The sequence below is a fragment of the Amblyomma maculatum genome, chromosome 3, assembly GCF_055883805.1.
Source record: "Amblyomma maculatum isolate TAMU_Amacu chromosome 3, ASM5588380v1, whole genome shotgun sequence".
NCBI classification, from domain to species: domain Eukaryota; kingdom Metazoa; phylum Arthropoda; class Arachnida; order Ixodida; family Ixodidae; genus Amblyomma; species Amblyomma maculatum.
Window position 1 is genome coordinate 59,380,979 of NC_139346.1, and position 20,597 is coordinate 59,401,575.

The window sequence follows — 20,597 nt, forward strand, 5'->3', positions numbered from 1 at the left end:
GGCTCCATGTGCCATGAGGGAGTTCCTGCGCCCAACCACCACGTCAAGTCTGGTGCATAGGCAGCACTACGTATGTGACGCACAGGCCGTGTTGCTGTGACAGGGTGATTAAGCAGAACAAACAGGGCATCAGCGAAGGCATCCCGCACACGCCTACCACGAGGGCTTGCAGTCGGATACTCCCAATCTGGGTGATGGGCGTTAAAGTCGCCTCCGACTAAAATTGGACACCCGGGGTATTGCCGACGAACACTTAATAACCAGCCAAGATTAATACGGGAAGAGGCGCCTCCAGCTGATCGAACGTAATAAGAAACAAGAACAACGGTTCCTTTCAGAAATTTCGCAGCAACTGCTACTACCTTTTGGTATGATGTGCACCAGTTTTCGAGAGAAAGGCGTACATGAGGAATACGCGTTTCAACCTACATCGCCGCCTTTCCCGTGGAGAAGCAGTCTGCACGCGACGGTCGGTCATTGAAGGAGACACGTAGCCGCTGAAGCCAGGAATAGATGGCAAGGCGTTCGTTTCCTGAAGTAACATAGCCCACACCCGAAGCTTGTTGAATCGCAGTCGGGTCTTGAGCTCGGCCACCTTCGTGGAAATGCCTCTACAGTTCCACTGTATACACCAGGACGACAGGATTTCGCCATTTTCGTGTGCTAGTCCAAGCGCTGTAGTATCACGGATGTCAGGTTGGACAACTGGTTGACCATATAGCGGAGAAGCGATGTTGCAGAGTTATCATTGGGCGTTGTGGTACTCTGGGAAGAGGCAGCATATGGCCCTGTTGCGCGGGATGAAGGCGGTTGTGTTGGGCAATTAATAGATTTGGCGGTTACTTCTGCAGCTCGCCGACGTCGAGCAAGCATTTCGCGGTGTTGTCTGAGCTTAGAGACTTCTGCTAAGAGACGATTGATTTGCTCATCCACTACAGCCATATCGTCGTCTGGTAGATCAGTACGCTGCTGTATTGGCTGTTGTCGACGGCGTGTCTTGAGCACCCTATCATTAGACTTTGTCTTAGCTGGAGGTGCATTCGAAGAGGGCTCAGAAAGCTCTGGCGACTCGTCATCATCATACTGAAGAGCTGCAAAGCGATTGGATGTCTGCGCCGGTGTCATGTCCTCTATTGGCCAACGCTTAGTGTTCCGAAGACGAGCCTTCTGCGTTGCCTTTTGCTTTGTCGGACAACTTGGAGATGTTATCTCGTGGTCGTCCGATTTGCAGAGGCCGCATCGGTACGTAACTTTTCCTTCAGACGCACCTTCATCGGCAGTAGCAAAGGGGCAAGTACGCCTGGTTGCAATCAATTTTGTTTGACATTCTCTTGCCTGCGAACGACTTTGTAAACAGCGACCGGCATGTCAGTTTGATATTATCACAGGAAGACGTCGTGTGCGAAGTCTGGCATCGATGGCGAATGTTCCTATGTCAGCGTCACATATTTAGGTGTGGCTGATAAACTCCAACCGTTATGGAAAGTCGCACGCGCGTCCAGAGACGAAAAAAAGACACCGTTTCGACCATGGCGTTAATGGCCCAGCAGCCTTTACGACAGAAAGTGTCTGCCTTATTTTGGCCCCTTAAAGAAGCACTAAAGAACCCAAACATGCTATCACAATTTAATGAATGGCATTTCATGACATTGTCGCTACATATCCGGAAACAAGAAATAAAATTATTGCTAAGATATTGTGATATGAACTTAAGGTTTTTTTTATTTGTTCCCGACTGTCGAATTCAAACCAATTTTCTCCTACTACGTAGAAGGGTAGAAGAACGCACAGCTTGACGCAAGAGGGGACTCCGTGATTGCTGACGCACAAGCAGCGTAGAATACTTCGTAGGTGCGTGCCGAGCATGGAGGAAGAAAAAGCTAGGAGGGAAAGCGCGTCGCCTCCACAAGCCAACAGCCTCTGACGCCGCTTCCCTTCTCTCTCCTGGGCGCAATGATTCCTGGGAATTTAGCCAAGATAGTTGCCAGAGTGAAAGCAGTTGGGTACATGGTATTCTATAGTGACTTGGATGCCCCAGCGGAAAGCCTACCGGAGTGGACTACCGAAAGTTGCGCGTCTCGTCGTAACACATGTTACTTTGTTTACAAATGTTGCTTTGTACTTGAGTGTTGATAGGCACACTGGTGAGAACCGCAGGCAGATTTTTCAAGCACGGGTTCGTCAGAAAGGCTACGGATTCCAAATAACGTACATTGCATGCTGGCTTAGCAGTACATTCATTTGAGGTCTGAGGTTCATATATGAAGCAGACAAATTTCGTCTCGAAGCAGTACATGTATTTGAGGTCTGAGGTTCATATATGAAGCAGACGAATTTCGCCTCGAGCAATACGTGCACATACCCTAACAAACAAACGTCTCATTTCTCGAGGAGTGCGCATAACAGGATAATCACCGTTGAGTGACAGCCCAAGTGGTATATCCGTTTAGCACGCAGCATTTCATATTACACCTGTTGTTGTTGGGCTAGTCGGTTTAATTCTATGCTTGCGATACTCAGCGCACAAAGGTGAATCACAAGAACAAGAAAGACAAAGCGCGATACGCAAGAACGCGAAGGACGACTAAATGAAGCGGATCAGCGCTTCCTTCTTCTTGTTCTTGACTTTGTGCGCCGAGCACCGTACGTCGCAAAATATACGTGCGTACTGTGGCAGCGGCAGCTCCTAGGCATCGACCCGTCTAAAGGTGCAAAGTTCCATCTATCATCTGCGCTCAGCGCGCGCCTCAGGTTTCTAGCACAGGCGTCGCGTAGCGAAGGCATTACTCTAGAGCGGAGCGTGCGAAACCCCAACTGAAACCAGTTACCGGCTACGGCTTCCAGTGTCACGTGACGGCGAATTTTCCATAATCGTTTCCATTATATGTTTTATGACTAGACTTCTCTCATAGCCCGTGGCGCTCCATTCTAGTTGTTTTCTTCCTCCATGGTGCCGAATCAGGGTCTTCCTTCGATAAGCACTTAGGGTAGACGCATCTGCTGCTCCGAGTTCGTATTTCAGGCGCCGCAGGTCTAAAACCAAACTATCCGAGCACGCAAGATTTACCTGAGCCGGAACATAACCGAAACTGAAGTGGGCGCCTGTGGCGCTGCCGCGTGTGTTTTTATATTCGCCTTGCAACATTTATGTTGCCATTTCGCCGTCGTTTACGTGGCATATAAGCATGTTCTCATGTTCGAGACAAAGCCTACTACTGAATTCTAACGGGGGACGTAATTCGCATTTCTCAGCCTCTGGGGTCCCTTGCGCGTCACGTGATTTCAAGTAGCCAGTCTCGGCCATTTCGGCTGTGGCGGCGATGCCCGTATTTCTGTTTTTCCTCTTCACTATCTTATAACGGCTTTGTTTTCAGTAAGAATGGCTTTTTTGTAATCAAGAACAAGATTTCTATCGATGCAAGCCCAGTTCATTTTTCTCTTTAGTATCCCGTTAAGGCGACGATTGTTGCCGTTAGAGACATAACATTGACTGAAGATCTTTGTCTCTTGCGGTGTCGCTCAGAAATTTATCAACTTCAGAGCACCAAGATAGAGTATTGCCTACGCGACGTGCGAAACACAGGCATACTCGCAAGGGTGCACCTGTCGAAATGGTCCCTCGCTGGAAAACAGTATGCTTCCACGCGACAAAAAGCAACCTGTATACCTACCGCTCTACTAAACAGAGCTTTCGGGAATGCCAATAAATTGTTCAACTATTTCGCCACTGAATCTGTGGTCAAAAGCGGCATCTGAGCATTTTTTTTTAGAAGTTTATTGCCTCAGGGCATAAAAGGAATGTTATGATGGATGAAGAGTGTGGTCAAATAAACGAAAAAAGGTTGGCTGATGCAATGAAATCGAGGACTGAACGATGATGCGGTCCAAGTGTCCAAACAGCATATGACTGCGGATTATGGGAGGAGAGGCCAGCTGCCACCAGGTGCCGGATCCGCGTTGGCTTAAACGCTGGACAATCCTACAGTAGGTGATGAATGACAGCTTCTATATTTCTAGACTTGCAGATGGGGCACCCAGGGTGTGGATATAAACACCGAAATTGTGGCCACTTTCGGATCACTGCTGGTGTTAGGGCCACCCCAACACTAACCCCAACTTCTCATGCGCATGTCGTGCCTAGGTAGTCGGTGCCATTGCCATCTTGCAATATGGGAACCTGCGCTGCCCAAGGGGCGTGATTAAATTCAGACACCTAGCGCCTCCTGGTTTCAAAATGAGCAAGCGCATGGTAGGACTGAGCACGCCGCTCGCCGCACCGTGGCGGCACCCATCGGCGAATGTTGAGTTTTCTATTTTGGTGCATAATGCTTTTATCGCAAATGTAATGTTTTGAAGAACTAGGAGTTTCCTTTTTAGCTGCTTAAAGGCGCAATGTGGCTACGAGCCGCGGTTCTGCTGGTTTATAGAAGCTATAACGTCGCTACGCGTAGTTAAAACGGTTGTCGTGAGTTCGATCTTCCCTTTTTTTTTTCTTGCTGTGGGGCACTTTCAAACTACAGCGTCTCTGCACGGTGAATTGAAGGCACACTTTATAGCAAATAAGATTCTCTTGCGATAAAGCATCGCTAGTGAAGGGTAAACATATCGCAGCAAAATGAAACGACCTGCCTTCTAAATTAACATTCAGTAAAATTTGGTATATATTCTGTAGCGAGATCATGAAATCTTCTGCTCTCCTCCGCACCGCTAATTCGTTGATGGACTTCTTTCTTACTAATCTGTTGCGTTCCTTCTTCAGATTTAGATTAATTCGGGACCTCACCATCCTGTGGTCACTGCATCGCACTTTCCCGATTATGAAGTCAATTTAATTTTATTCTCTCCGTTAGGACTTTTCCATGTCCATTTCCGGTTTTTCCGTTTGGTGAAGAAGGTATTCACGTATCTTCAGTTATTGCGCTCTGCAAGCTCAAATAATAATTCCCCACTGCTATTCCTAAAACCAATGCCATAGTAACATGAGGTCGCCCATTAGTACAGTATACTGCGTCTTTACTTTTCGCATTTCCGTTCTACATCTTCGTAGAAGCTTTCAACTGCCTGGTCATCATAACTACATGTAGGTGCATAGGCCTGTAGAACCTTCAGTTTATACCGCTTAATAAGCCGAATTACAAAGCTTGCCGCCCTCTCATTAATACTATAGAATTCATTTGTATTACCCGCTATGTACTTATTGACAAGGAAACCTAATACCAATTATCGTCTATCCACTAAGCCTTGATAACACAGTACATGCGCATCCTTCAGTACAGTACAGGCCTCATTTGGCCCCCTAACTTTACTGAGCCCTATAATATCCCATTTCATACCCTCTAGTTCCTCTAACAGCACTGCTAAACTAGCTTCACTAGCTAGGGTTCTAGCGTTAAACGTTGCCAGGGTCAGTTTCCAATGGCGGCCTGTCAAGCGGAGCCAGGAATTCATAGCACCCCCTGCTGCATCACAGGTCTGACCGCCGCCGTGGTCAGTTGTTCCGCAGCCGCTGGTGACGAAGGGCCGGAGTTTCACACGACTGATCATGGGAGGTGGCCACGGTGTAAGAATAATTTAGGTGAGAGGACGGCGCGGAGGCGACGCTTCCCGGGGAGAGGAGAGTTGAGCTCTGGTTAGAAGAGCCCTCGAGAGGTGGCGCGCGAAACTAGCGCCCGCTAGTGTTCCTGTATATGCTCCCGCAGGGAGCAGAGTTGCGCGAAGGTCCGCCATTATGTTCCAAGCTCTACGGGAAAGCCGCTCCTTGCGTCTACAGGGGGGCTCTGCGGGAAAGCCACTCCTTGGGCGTACAGGGGCTGTGATCACGGTGGGGCAGGCAGTTCGCTTTTTTTTTATTGCCATGTACATCTCACTCTATTTACAAGCATCCTTTTTCCTTGCGCTGTATAAAGGCGGAGGCATCGATGCCAAGCGCATCGTGCATTTTTCTGGAAAACATAACATCGAAAACACATGTGATTCGCATAACATGCTGGCACAGCATGATCTGTCAGAGATGGTGAAACGGTTGCAGTATCTCGTAGCTGTGACATTAATTATGTAAAAATACAAGTAATGACAATACTACGCAAGTTTTGCGTGGAAACGTTTTGCATCCCCCGGCAGAAAGAACATTACAATGCACGATGCACGATTCTGTAGGGATCGTCTGTAATATATTAGACGAAGCTTACAACGAAACCCAGCTGCACGCAATAAAACGCCAGGCAGTCTAAAGCAATGCAATTGACAGAGAGGCGAAACCATATATGACTTTTCCATGCTGCGATCGTTCAAACTGCCCTTATCCAGTCGCGTGCTTTTTGTAAGCATCATTCCGTTTTTAATATATGAATGTTTTTTTCTAACGGCTGCATTCACTGTAACGCAAAATGCTACGATTGTATCATTCCAATTTGTATTTCAATATTAATCTCAATTTCTGTCCCCCTCCCCCCCCCCCAAATACCATCGTTGTCAGAGGGTCCTTCAGGGCTTTTTGATAAGTAGAACAGTTAACCAAAGTAGGCAAATCTAGTTAGCATGCAGACATAGACTGACAACCTACTTCTGTGCAGAAGATAGGGATTAGAAAAACACTTTACAAACAGCTGGTGTTTAGAACTTTATTGTATACAGCCGACTAGTGCTCCTGTAACAGGTGCATTACATAACACCATTACTGCAGAATAAGTAGAGAGGCTAAAGAGATTGTACTTGACAATCACTGTACACTTCACTGTAATGCTGAACACTCATAGGGACATGCAGGCCCTGTGCAGAAACACTGGTAGTCATTAAAGGCCATAGCACCATAAAGGGGTAGACACTAGTTTTCCATGGACTTTTTTTATTTGGGATAATGCATGGTGTAGAAATACAAAGGTTATTTCTGAAAGGTAAGCATGAGTTACCACATTGGAGTTTGTGTGTGGCTGATTAATATTATAGAGCATCTATTTTCAGTTTCAGACTAAGCTGCCAAATGATGGTTGCAGCATCAGGGGGAAGTAGACACAATGTCAGCCATACAAATATCATTTGAGTACAATACTGCAGTAAATCATAGGCGCTGCACTGTTATTAAAGAAAAGGAGAAACCAGGAATGACATTCAACATGGTTAAGTGTCTTCAGCTGAGAGCTGTTTGAGGAGGTCCAGGTTGAGCGGTCGCTCCAGCTCTAGCACCCGGTCTTCTTTCGAGGTTCCTGCACACAGATAAAAATATGTTGCCTGAAGACACACTTCATGCTTAACCACAGTGCGAGAAGTGCAATAGTTTAAGTGACAGAAGGAGAATCTGTGGCACAATAAGGGTCAGCTACCCAACCTATCGTCGGTGGGGACGACTCAACAGGCATGCTGTCTTCTAGTGCCTGCAAAGGCATGTCTGCATGAACAAGAGTACATTGTCGACATTGCAATGCATGAAGAGTTCGGTCCAAGCCTGAAGAATTAGTATTATTCAAAGAAAATCCTAATGTTCAGTATTCATATTGTTCACTGGACACTAAAGATCTCATATGCTGATAGTGAATGCATGTTCTGGGCAGTCACAAGCGCAGCACACTAATACAGCTGTTCAAGTGAAAAAGGCAGAATGAAAAATGTGCACCTCACAATTTTCATGCACGACAAAGCTGCAGCGTGATCGAGCTGAATGTATTAGCCTAACGTCGGTGGGGACGGCTCATTAGCCATGCTGTTTTCCAGTGCCTGCAAAGGCATGTGTGCATGAAAAAGATTACATTGTTGACATTGCAATGAATGAAGAGTTAGTTCCAAGCCTACAGAATTATTATTATACAAAGAAAAGTCTAATGTTCAGTATTCATATCGTGCACTGGACATAAAAGATCTCATATGCTGATACTGAATGCATGTTCTGGGCAGTCACAGGCGCAGCACACTGATACGGCTGTTCAGGTGAAAAGGGCAGAATGAAAAATGTGCACCTCACAATTTTCATGCATGACACAGCTATTGCGTGATCGAGCTGAATGTATTAGCCTAACGTCGGTGCTTCATCAGCCATGGTGTATTCCAGTGCCTGCAAAGGCATGTGTGCATGAAAAAGATTACATTGTTGACATTGCAATGAATGAAGAGTTAGTTCCAAGCCTACAGAATTATTATTATACAAAGAAAAGCCTAATGTTTAGTATTCATATCGTGCACTGGACATAAAAGATCTCATATGCTGATACTGAATGCATGTTCTGGGCAGTCACAGGCGCAGCACACTGATACGGCTCTTCAGGTGAAAAAGGCAGAATGAAAAATGTGCACCTCACAATTTTCATGCATGACACAGCTATTGCGTGATCGAGCTGAATGTATTAGCCTAACGTCGGTGGGATGGTTCATCAGCCATGCTGTATTCCAGTGCCTGCAAAGGCATGTGTGCATGAAAAAGATTACATTGTTGACATTGCAATGAATGAAGAGTTAGTTCCAAGCCTACAGAATTATTATTATACAAAGAAAAGCCTAATGTTCAGTATTCATATCGTGCACTGGACATAAAAGATCTCATATGCTGATACTGAATGCATGTTCTGGGCAGTCACAGGCGCAGCACACTGATACGGCTGTTCAGGTGAAAAGGGCAGAATGAAAAATGTGCACCTCACAATTTTCATGCACGACACAGCTATTGCGTGATCGAGCTGAATGTATTAGCCTAACGTCGGTGCTTCATCAGCCATGCTGTATTCCAGTGCCTGCAAAGGCATGTGTGCATGAAAAAGATTACATTGTTGACATTGCAATGAATGAAGAGTTAGTTCCAAGCCTACAGAATTATTATTATACAAAGAAAAGCCTAATGTTCAGTATTCATATCGTGCACTGGACATAAAAGACCTCATATGCTGATACTGAATGCATGTTCTGGGCAGTCACAGGCGCAGCACACTGATACGGCTCTTCAGGTGAAAAAGGCAGAATGAAAAATGTGCACCTCACAATTTTCATGCACGACACAGCTATTGCGTGATCGAGCTGAATGTATTAGCCTAACGTCGGTGGGGACGGCTCATCAGCCATGCTGTTTTCCAGTGCCTGCAAAGGCATGTGTGCATGAAAAAGATTACATTGTTGACATTGCAATGAATGAAGAGTTAGTTCCAAGCCTACAGAATTATTATTATACAAAGAAAAGCCTAATGTTCAGTATTCATATCGTGCACTGGACATAAAAGATCTCATATGCTGATACTGAATGCATGTTCTGGGCAGTCACAGGCGCAGCACACTGATACGGCTCTTCAGGTGAAAAAGGCAGAATGAAAAATGTGCACCTCACAATTTTCATGCACGACACAGCTATTGCGTGATCGAGCTGAATGTATTAGCCTAACGTCGGTGGGGACGGCTCATCAGCCATGCTGTATTCCAGTGCCTGGCATGCCTGCATGAGCAAGAGTACACTGTTGGTATTTCAATGAACGGAGAGTTAAGAGCAATGCAAGTTTGGAAATTCCAAGTGGTTCACTCACCAGAAAAGATGGTAGACACATCTGGCTTGAGTAGTTTCCTTCCTTTGAAGTAGGACCACTCAAACTGGTCTGCTGTGAAATGATCCTGCACAGGATTATGTGCAGAAGAAAACATGTACGAACATTGTTGACTGGATTTGTATTTAAAAAAGGTCCATGTGCAACAGGTGATACACAGTGCAACCATGGTTCGTTTGTGGGGTTTAAGTCCCAAAGGGACTCAGGTTATGAGAGACACGACAGTGCGATCATGAATTCATGACAATATTTTATGACCCCCGCAATGGAAGTGTGCAAAAAATAGCACTAATCATGCATTACCACATTCCGCGCAATTTTCCAGCGTTCCCGCTGGTGAAGTTACGATCAGAATTTTAACCGCAGCTTCGCGGTGACATTAACTCTAGTACACATTGGCGAATGAACGGCAACAACGACACGCAACTGAACCGCAAGTAAGAAAATCGAGACATTACAATTACGGAAAAGGATGCAGTTCATGCCTGTTAAAACCACAGTCAGCCAGAGAAAAAGCCAGCACAACAGATAGTTTTCGTGCAAGTTATGAATCGCGTTGTTTAGTTATACTTTAAGACGTACATTAGCTTCGCATTAAATTCTGCACTTCACTGTCGTTCGTAACCCTCTTCACTAAACGGCGATGCTAGAGTGAAATCAGACTTACATTAGTGGAAAGTTAGGGGGAAATATAAGGAAGGCCAGTAAAATATTGCACGGAAAGTAATAATGTGGTTCACGAAACGATGAGGTGACAGTCAGTAAAAGCAGGAGGTGTAGCAATATATACCGCCAACATATTATACTGCAAGAGCTGGTGTTTTACACTCAGAAAAAGAGCAGTTCTCAAATGCATCGCGAGGAATTCGAGCGATGAAGTCGGCAGATGCGCAAGCAAATTAACGTGTCTAGGGATCGCCCAAAAGTTAATAAACAAAGCCATTTTACAGAAAATAAGCGCAAAGAATGCATTAAGAAGAAATAAAAACAACATACCTCGCATATTCGAGCTCCTTTCGGGGCTGTTTCACGCAGCCCATACTTAAAAGCCACTGCAGTAGCCGACGTAGGACTAACCTTCCGCAGGGCACTGAATAAAACACTTTGCCGCTTTCGGTGCGGTTTGTGCAGTTCGGCGCACTGCACCCCGTCATATTTGAAGAGAACGTTCTGCACTGCACAGCCATGCCATTAGAGCGCACAAAAAAGGTGGGAACACACTGCAGAAACCGATGCGACGACAGCTGACGGCATTGCAAGCGGCGAGAAAAATGTTTCGCCTGTAAAGTTGGCTCCTCCTGTGTCGCTTGTCAAGTTGACTCCTCCTTCGAATGGAACGTTTGACGTCATCGTCAAGAGCGGCGCAGGGATGTCAGTCGCGCAACTCTGCTCCCTGCGGGAGCATATACAGGAACACTAGCGCCCGCTAAAGTCCATTGCGCCAGCGCATTCATGCGGGTTCTCCACTCTGCGCCTGCTCTTTGCACGTGTGTTTACGCTTCGATCTGTTTGGTTGTTTTACGTATTGGTATGCTACGCGATGGGGAAGTGCTTTGTACCGTACTGCAACACGGGTTATAAGTCCTGTAAAGAGAAGTTATCGCTTTTTACGCTGCCGCAAGACCAAGCAAGGCTCGACGCATGGAGACGGGCGATCCCTCGCAAAGACCGAGTACTGCAGCGCACGGACCGTGTTTGTGAAAAACATTTCGCTCCTCACTTCATATTAAAAACGTAGTCCGCTGCTATTGATGGCCGCGTTCTAATGTCGGGCAACAGGAGAGCGGGACTTGCCAAGGATGCTCTGCCAACTATTTTCGAGGGAGCGCCGAGCTACTTGTCAAAGAAGGTAAGAAGTCCTCGCAAGAATTCAAGGCGGCAGGCTTATCGTGCACCTTCCTCCGCGTGTACGCGCGGGCCGAACAGTGGAGGTACTGGATTTCAAACCCTGTTAGCAACACCATCAGCTCAAAGCACAGACGGCGAAGTCAACGACAGCAGCAATGTTGTCGGGGCAAGTGACCTCTGCACTTAATCGCCGTTCGAAGAAATGTTCAACACAGCATCAACTCTCTGCCTTCCGACACCGTCCTGGGCGGTGCATCGCATCGACGCAGAAGGGTTCCGTGACCTCGTGTTCCACGACGCCTCCCTGCTACGCACAAGTGACGGCGCATGTGTGTTTTTTAACCGAAAGTCTGTGCATGTGAAAAGTGACATGGCTTTGCAAGTTTACATATTCGACAAGCCGGTTGAATGCAGTGCTGTAGGCATAAATAATTTTGCTGTGTCGACAACTGAAGTTGAGGATGTTCTAAAAGCGGTTCACAACTTACACATTTGCAGTGGAGGACCTAATATGAAGGACTTTCCTTCTGTGGCTCCTGAATGTGCTTTTGTTGACTGCCAGCGTAAATGGAGGCATAAACGATGCCCACTGCTGTTACCGGGGGGAGATATACGTCGTGCATGCAGTAGCCTATCGGATACTCTCAGAATCCATGCCGACCGGCAAGCTGCTCGAGCAAAATAGCGGCAACCACTCAAGTGCATCAGGCTGTCTGTGTCACCTGCCAAAAAACAGAAGATTGACGCCTTGCGTCGGGCTAGGGCTGTCTTGCAAAAGTCACGGGCACGGCTACTGAAGCGCAACCGACTCATAACTAAACAACTCGAAGAGAGCAAAGGTGAAATAATGAAATTGCAAGAGGAAGACATCGAAAAGAAACTGCAAGCTCTTAACATTCCACCGTTGCAGCTCCTTCTTGTGCAGGAATGTATGTCCGCAGCCAAGTGCACAACAAAGAATAATAGGCGCTACACCGATGACTGGCTACTCCTATGCCTCTTGCTGAACATTAGGAGCCCCACCACTTGCTCATTCCTTCGGAGTAATAACATACTGCCCATGCCATGCATATCAACCATAAGAAAGTATATAAACATGGTTGGGCTCAAATGTGGTTTTGATGAGAATTTTTTTAAAGCTCTCAAAATCAAACTGGCAAGGAAGACGCCCTTTCAGCGCAGAGGGATGGTGATTTTAGACGAGATACAGGTCAGGAAAGAGATGGCTGTAAACTCGAAGACCATGACGTATTCTGGACTTGTTGACTATGGAGACCAAGGAGGGCAAAGCAATGAGCTGGCAGACCATGGCCTTTGCACCTTTTGCTGACAGTTATTTACAACCTGTAGCAGTATTTGCTTCGAAAGGAGCAACAAAGGGAACAGTCCTTGCCCAGCTGTTGCTGCAGTGCATTGTGCACTTAGAGCAGGCAGGAATATTTGTTGACGGTGTAGTCTGCGATGGTGCATCTACTAACAGGGCCATGTGGAAGCAGCTCGGAGTAAGTGGCACTCTAGGACATGTTGTTAATTGTTTTGAACATCCACTAGATGCCTCAAGGAAAGTCTATGTCGTGGCAGACACACCGCATTTATTCAAATGCATCAGCAATCGTCTCTATGACAAAACGATTTTGAAAGTAAATGGGCAATTAGTGAAATGGTCGTGCTACGATGCACTTTTTGTGGCAGATACCAAAAATGCCGCTGAACTTAGGGTGTGTCCAAAGCTGACGTATTGCCATGTCAATCCTTCACATATGCTCAAAATGCGGGTGAGGCTAGCCACACAAGTTTTCAGCCACTCAGTTGCTAAGGGAATATCTTTCTATGCACGGAGAGGCGCACCTCGGCTTGAAAATGTCGAGCCAACTGTGGAGTTTACTCTCTTGATGAATGACCTTTTTGACGTCCTCAATCGTCGCTTTCCCGCAGAAGGCCTCATACTTGGATGCAAAGATTTCCATGTTCTCGAGGCTGCGTCTAAGTGGCTAGATAGCTGGGAGCAGGAAGTTGTGAGGGGTGATATTCACAAAGATCTTTTCTTAACACAATCTACAGCCGAAGGTTTACGTGTTACCCTTAAAGGGCCACTGTCCAGGGAAGGCCGTTTTAAGAAAAGGAGCCCAGTGTTTCGATCAGGTACCGGAGATAGTCTGTGCAAAATTCTACAGCGACACGCGCGCCGCAAAGCATGGAAAATACAATTCAAAGCTCCCTCATGCTCTCCTTTGAGAAGCCAGCTTCACCGCTCCCTGCGCTGGCCCGACGGGCCCCGATAATGACGTACGTATCAGGAACGACGTCCATTGGTCCGTCTAGCTGACTGACGGGAGAAGGATGGGTGTCTACCGCTCGCAGCGCGCTTTTCTCTCGCCGCGGCCAGACTGAATCCAGCGGCGCGCGCTCCCTCGACCGTTTTTTTTTTTCGCGCTCGCGGAGAGCCACGCCCCGCCTCCCGCCAATCGCGGAGGAGGAAGGGGAATTTGTATTGCGGAGGCTAGACGACCTCGGGCAGGAGAGTGAAAGACCTTTGCGAGGGAACGGAAGGATAGAGGCAGGATAGAATCGGGTGATTGCGGTGGCTGTAACTGCGTAATTAGTTGCTCTTTTCAAAAACATTTTGCGGCCTTGCGTTCCAGGGGCGAAGTCTCACAGCCACCGGGGAAGAAAATATTTTCGACCGGAGGGTGGACAGTGGGCCTTTAAGTATGTTCAGGAACTGTCAGTGTTTCTTCTGAAGGAGTGCGACTTCAAGTATGTCCTGACAGCGAAAATGAATCCGGACCCCTTGAAGTGTTTTTTCGGTATTATAAGACAAGCAGGTGGCCAAAATGAGCATCCCACATTCGCGACATTCCTACAGCTTTACCGCATGTTTTATCTTTATTCATTATTGAGGCCACCACAGTTCGGCAACTGAGTAGCTTCCGAGAAAGAGCAATCTGCTTTTCTCACGCTCAGTGACTTTAGAGAGGTGTTTAAATCCGGAGCTATTCAGCATACCGATAAAATGCATGACCTCAAGCAGAAGCTGGATGGCCTTATCAGTGAGGAAACCTGGGAGTGCGATGATGTGTTTGAACATGACTATTCAAATGCTGCAGTTATTGACTGCATTGTGTACTATGTCACAGGATTTCTGTCACGAAAGCTTGGTACTCATACATCCTGTACAGTTTGTAAGGAGGCTCTGGTCGGAAAGAAGGGTATTTCAAAGTTACCTGAAGCTGACTTGGTAAATTGTAAAACGAAAATAGGGCTCATGCATCCGAGTGTGCACCTGTTTCTTCTTTTTAAAGAGGCCGAGGAGCACTTCGCAAAACATGCCGGCGAAAGGGATGTATATGATCGCACGACTGATGCTGTGCTAGAAAACTTCAACTTCACATTTCCATGTGCTGCTCATAAAGAAGAAATGCTTGCTAAGCTCTTACACTATTATGTGTGCCTGCGAATGCGACAGTATTGCCGACAGTTGAAGAACAAGCATGTAAAGAAAAGCCAAGACTTGCGTAAATTGTCTAAACTTGTATGATTTTCTTTGTCCAGGACGAGCGCAATGTGTGCTTATGTGTACTGCATATATGTCTAAACTTTGTTTTGTGTGCGTGTGGTGTGATGTACACTGTCATACTTACCAATGTAGTTTTTCACTTTTGTAAATAAATGAAATTTATGAGGTCAATGCCTTATTGCCATCCACACAAATGTATGCATTCTTCTCATGAACAAGGCTATAAACTGTATGTATCTTAAGTTAGAAATACAAACTTATACAGATAGTATCGAATATGTAGTTCCCAATGACACGCCGACACATTGTTAGACACAGAAGAATAATGCTGCAAGTGTTATCACAGTTTATTAGGCGTTTTCTGAGCTAGGATGTTGCGACCGCTTCCTGTGAATTCCCTTTCCTTTCACGCTTATCACCAATTTACGATGTCATTGCTATAACGGGCCACTCGTGAGTGGTGGAATATAAACTCAGTGTATAACTGTAGGTACGCTTGACTGCTTACGACGGGTGACTGGGGTAAGCGTAAACATTGCAGACGTTTATTCGTGCGATAGCCGGTATCAGAGAAACTACCTAACGCATTCTCTGGCATCGACCGGACGCACGGGACTTAGCGCCCAACTAGCTGTTTCGCCTTCGCTGCAGATAAAACCGAACGTTAGGGGCTGACATGAAGGCAGTAAGGTCATGCTATTTATTTTGCTGGACGATTTACTTTGGCCTCGCAACGATGACGTTGCGAGACCAAGTTGGCTTCTTGTTTACTTGACCCACCTATTCTTGCACCGTGACTTCGCCCACACAGCGACCGGGCCCTACCGGGCCTGAGTTGGTAGCGCCATCTGTTGGAGAACTTGAGAAGCCGAGCTTTCTCGCGGAGCGGAGACCGCCGGCGTCCTCTCACCTAAATTATTCTTACACCGTGGAGGTGGCGGCCAATTACTGCACCAAGGTTGCCAAATCCGGTTCTGGTGAGGAAGTGCGTTGCCGGAGGTGTTTACTGGCATCAGGTCGCACCCCAAACCTGTTTATTCAATTCTATCGACACGTGGAATTTTTTTTATCCTGTGGAGAATTGTGCGGTACCGAGATTCGAGTCCCGGCTCTCTTGCATGTGAGGTGGATGTTCTACCGCTACGCCACCGCTGCTTTTTTTTCTTTATTGCCTAATTTATTATCAGATTTTACACATAAAGAACATTACTCCACACAAACACACACACAGAGAATATTCCGCGACAAATGCACAACATGGATTAAAACCACGTGATTTGGGCTGCGTGATTCATTACAAATCAGTCAATTGCAGCAACACTTCCATTCTCGGAAGCCACTCAGGTACCTCGTCTTGTGTCTTGAGAACTTCAAAAACACTCGCAACAGCTTCACGAAAATACTGCCCTATTTTCCTCGCATCACCGTCTACATGCCTATCTGTACAGTATCTTGCTTCCCATCAGTCTCAAAAACGATAGTTTCCGGTTAGCGGCATCTGAAAGAGTGATTTACCCAAGGTACAAGAAAACTTTCATTTCTAAATAAGTCTTAACTTCTAGTGTATTGCTTTGGAGCTTGAAAAAGAAAGTTTTTGTTCCTCCTGGTACAGCCATATTTTTTACTCGTTTAAGGACTGCCTTCCATGGACCTGCACAGTACACCGATCTGTACAATGGGATCGGGAGAAAGACATCGCACAAGTCCTTGTAAAGTACCTTTCGCGTAACAGTTGATAAATATTCAAACGAAAAACGGGCTTGAAACAAACGACATGACATGTGCACTGCTTTCAGGATTCCGAAAATCCTTCCTTGCATGCTCGCCGAACTTACAACAAAATTTGGTAGCACTCTGTTCAATCTAACCTTACACACAGTTCGTAAAAATGGGTCCTTTGTATCGCGAAAGAACATAAAACGGTTAACCATCGGCGCAAATACAAATGCGCCGCACCAACTCCTCCAGAGCGGACGCGATGAAACAAGCTGATTCGGTGGGTGCGCTCCCAAGTACTTCCCCACAATAACATGGCGAACACACAGTTAAATCTCTGCACATTCACACAAGAACAATGCAGTACTTGTAACACGTACCATATCTTGGTACCCAGACATAAATTACGAATCGTAGCATGTGCAAACAAAGACCAACCGAAACCTTTTAGAATGTCGGCCTTCTCACGCACTTCTAAAACCTGCTGGTTCCAATGTGACTCACTGTCTCGGTAACTTTCCAGTGACACTCCTAAATACTTCTCTGGGGTTGTTACCCAAGGAATGCTCACGACATTCGTAGAGGTTGCGTGCCACTCTGCATGCCAGAAATCCAGACACTTGTTCCAGTGTATAGCACAACCACTCACAGGACAAATGTGCTTCACCAATTTGACAACACTGCGAATTCTTTCGTAGTCGGTACAGATGACGGCAATGTCATCGGCATACGCGAGTATGCTGACCTTTGCTGCATTCAAACAAAAACCTCGGATAATGCTGCTCTGGGTAATACTGAGACAAAATGGTTCAATATACAAGCAGGAAAGCAATGGCGAAAGGGGGAAACCTTGACGTACAGAGCGTTGCACTTGGATGCGCTCACCCACCTTCGTATTTACTATAAGGCGCATCGTGCGCCCTCTGTACGCGATTACGACTCCTTTGCAAATACCTGAACCCACATTTGCATGTTCTAAAATTGATAACAAGACATCATGCGGCACCTTGTCGAAGGCTTTATCTAGGTCAAGCTGGAGCATGACAACACTCTTATGCAAGGCGTCGCAACACTCCAGCACAGACCGCGCCTTGTGGATATTAGTATATATGGTTCGGCCTTTAATGCCGCAGGTCTGATGCGGTCCTACTAATTCTTCCAATACAGTTTGAAGCCTTTTAGCTGGAATTTTCATGAAGATCTTATAATCTGTGTTCGTCAGGGGTATTGGTTTGTAAGCGGTAACTTGTTGAAGCTTGGCTTCGTCAACGTTTTTTGGTATTAAAATTGTATGGGCTGTTTGAAAATACGGGGGAAGCATATCATTACCATAGACCTCATTAATAATGCAATCAAAACTGGGGCGAAATCGTCTTTGAATTCCTTATAAAGGGCGGCTGCAAGCCCGTCTGGTCCTGGAGATTTTGCAGGGTTGAGGTCTTCTATGACTTTATTTACTTCTCCTTCTGATATTGGCAGCTCTAAACATTTTCTTTGTTTCATCATCCAGCCTTGGCATAAAAGAATGGAAACTGGACCTGAATTGTTCGATATTACCTTCTATGTGACTAAAACTACGCTGTAGTATTCATAAAAGGCCCTCTCTATATTCGATTTATCTGAATAGACTACACCTTTACATTCTATTTTTGATATGTCATTCTTGCTGGCGTGCTTCTTTTATAACCGCTGCACCTGGATTCCAACAGGCTGGATTCCAAGGGAAGGGAAGCGTAGCAGGAGGCGGCAGAAAGTTAAGTGGGCGGATGAGGTTAAGAAGTTCGCAGGGGTCAAGTTGGATGCAGCTAGCACAGAACCGGGTTAATTGGAGAAATATGGGAGAGGCCTTTGCCCTGCTGTGGGTATAGTCAGGCTGATGATGATGATGATGATGATGATGATGATGATGATGATAAAAATGTGGTAATACTGCGCGCGTTAGGCGTATTGAATTCGCGCAGTGCTTACCTACTGCTCATGTGAGGAACAGCAATGATTCAACCAGCTTCATGATGACAAAAATTGTCGACTTAAATGTTGCCTCGTGTGTCGCGAAATATAACGGACCGTATTCGGGCGATGCCATTGAAGGCATCTGTAGACGAATAAAGACCTCCAGGCTTGTTTCGACACTTAATTGCCCATTTACGACAGCGAACGATAATCAATAGAAGGGTTCAATTGTCTTATGTTTATACTTCGAAGCGACTAACACTGAGATCCGCTACGAAGCATGCAGCATGCCACTATTGTAAAAAGGGAGGTGGCCGCAAAGTCCTGTGGAGAAATGTGGGGTGGAAATTATCGGTGCCCTATATTGTGAGAGCTTGAGGGAGAGTTGTCATACCTTAAATCTCCTTGGTCTAACCCGCACTTTGTAGATTAAGAGCCAAGAATGAACTGCATCGAATAACTGCATCGGTGATGGTTAGTAAAAAAAAAAATCAGTGCGAACTTGAAACAACAAAGTTGCTATGCTTTGTTCTTTGCACAGAATGAAAATTGTAACAGGCACCATTTCACGGTGTGATGTGCGTAGCAATACGTTGGACGTATCCACAACCCCCTTCTACCCGCCCCTTGCGTCGACTGCATTTCAAGATCAGCGTATCTATACTATTTCGTGCCCAAATAAAAGATACGTGCAATCATGGTCAGTTAGCAGCATATTTTACTTACAACAATCATTAACTGTGAGGCAGCTTGACCATGTAGCACGCTATTTACAATAGGTAAGTTCTGGATGGAACATAAAGAATATGTACGTATTAATTTGTACATGTGCTAAAACAAATATTGCACGAATGTTTTCAGCTGCATTTAAGCCACCAAACTACAACATCCAGCTTAAAACAAAAAGCGCTTTCTGTGAGCGAATATATCTTTTATTCAAAGCAAACGAAGAACGAATCGGTTATTTAATTGTGGGGCTTTTAGCAATCACCGCTCACTTACTGGCTCATTGAAAAATAGTTGAATGGTCACTAGGTGAGTTGTTATAGCTAAATGCAGAAAAAGGTATGAAATCATGCTGGTTAGAACATTATCCGACTCTTTAAAATTCCGACAAAATACTGCGTATTCGAACAGGTTGTTAACTTTCTCGGCTTGTAATCTAGATGATCGCAATGTGCATATCAGGATGCCGCTTACGTTCGCCCTTTGTTGAGTTTGACTTGCCGTACATCTTGCTGTGGCCCCACTCACACCAGTTCTAAAATGCGCTCTTCACAACACGTTCTGTCAGGTTGCGCAAATTATAGAAACAAATAAAGAGAACTTTATATGTACGGTACGGCAGGAGAAGCCACGTTATGAAGTGCAATGAGCAGCGCTCAAACCAGCTCAACAATCCCCCGTACTCATCCAGTCTCCTGAATTGAGCTGAGTTCTACCGCCGTTGTGTTTTGTACAGGTGTGGCGGAATAGAGTACAGAGAAATCTTTGTATCGTAACAGAGCGCTTCTAAACGATGCAGCAGGTTTGAGATAAATTAGGCGTTATTCAGCGCCTCTAGCCGCGGCAGTCTCAGCCATCCTACCAAGATGGTGGCGCGGCGGCCACTAGGCTGCGCTGGCGGTGCACGGAAATCTCCAGCGCAGGTTTCCTAATGCCACCACGAATAACAGCGCCATCGTTTTTTCATTCCGCAAGGATGTAGTCACTTGAAACGATTCTAACCTAACTGGTATCTCGTGATCGTAATTAAGGCGTAAATGCTATTTTGTAGCAACCTTTTGACTTTTTTGAGCACACATATGCCCCCATTATACTTGGCCGACCAATCGCTGACAGGGCGATGACGAGGAATCATTTTTTGATAGAACAGAATTCTTATATCATTCCACGCCAGTTGGGCAGTGGTAAGTCCACGTATGCAATAAACGGCTTTGTAAGAGCGACAGGATGAGCGAGTTCTGTTCTGCGGTGGCTAATTCATAAAATTTATGATTAAGACTCAGTTTACCCATCTTGATTCCTATATCAAAATCGGTGAGGTTAGA

At 45.9% G+C, this 20,597-nt stretch overlaps 1 protein-coding gene and 1 pseudogene across 1 annotated transcript; one reads left to right on the plus strand and one right to left on the minus strand.

Annotated features, from left to right (window-relative positions):
* Nucleotides 1–9,295: 9,295 nt before the first annotated feature.
* Nucleotides 9,296–10,755, minus strand: LOC146194834 (uncharacterized). Its single transcript, XM_084596137.1, has 3 exons — nucleotides 10,509–10,755; nucleotides 9,495–9,579; nucleotides 9,296–9,406 (listed from the first exon to the last, which is right to left on the minus strand). The coding sequence occupies exons 1-3, from the start codon at nucleotides 10,697–10,699 to the stop codon at nucleotides 9,347–9,349; spliced, it is 336 nt and encodes a 111-aa protein (XP_084452263.1). The 5' UTR covers nucleotides 10,700–10,755; the 3' UTR covers nucleotides 9,296–9,346.
* Nucleotides 10,756–11,052: 297 nt separating this feature from the next.
* LOC146194835 (uncharacterized) lies at nucleotides 11,053–15,220 on the plus strand (annotated as a pseudogene).
* Nucleotides 15,221–20,597: the final 5,377 nt, after the last annotated feature.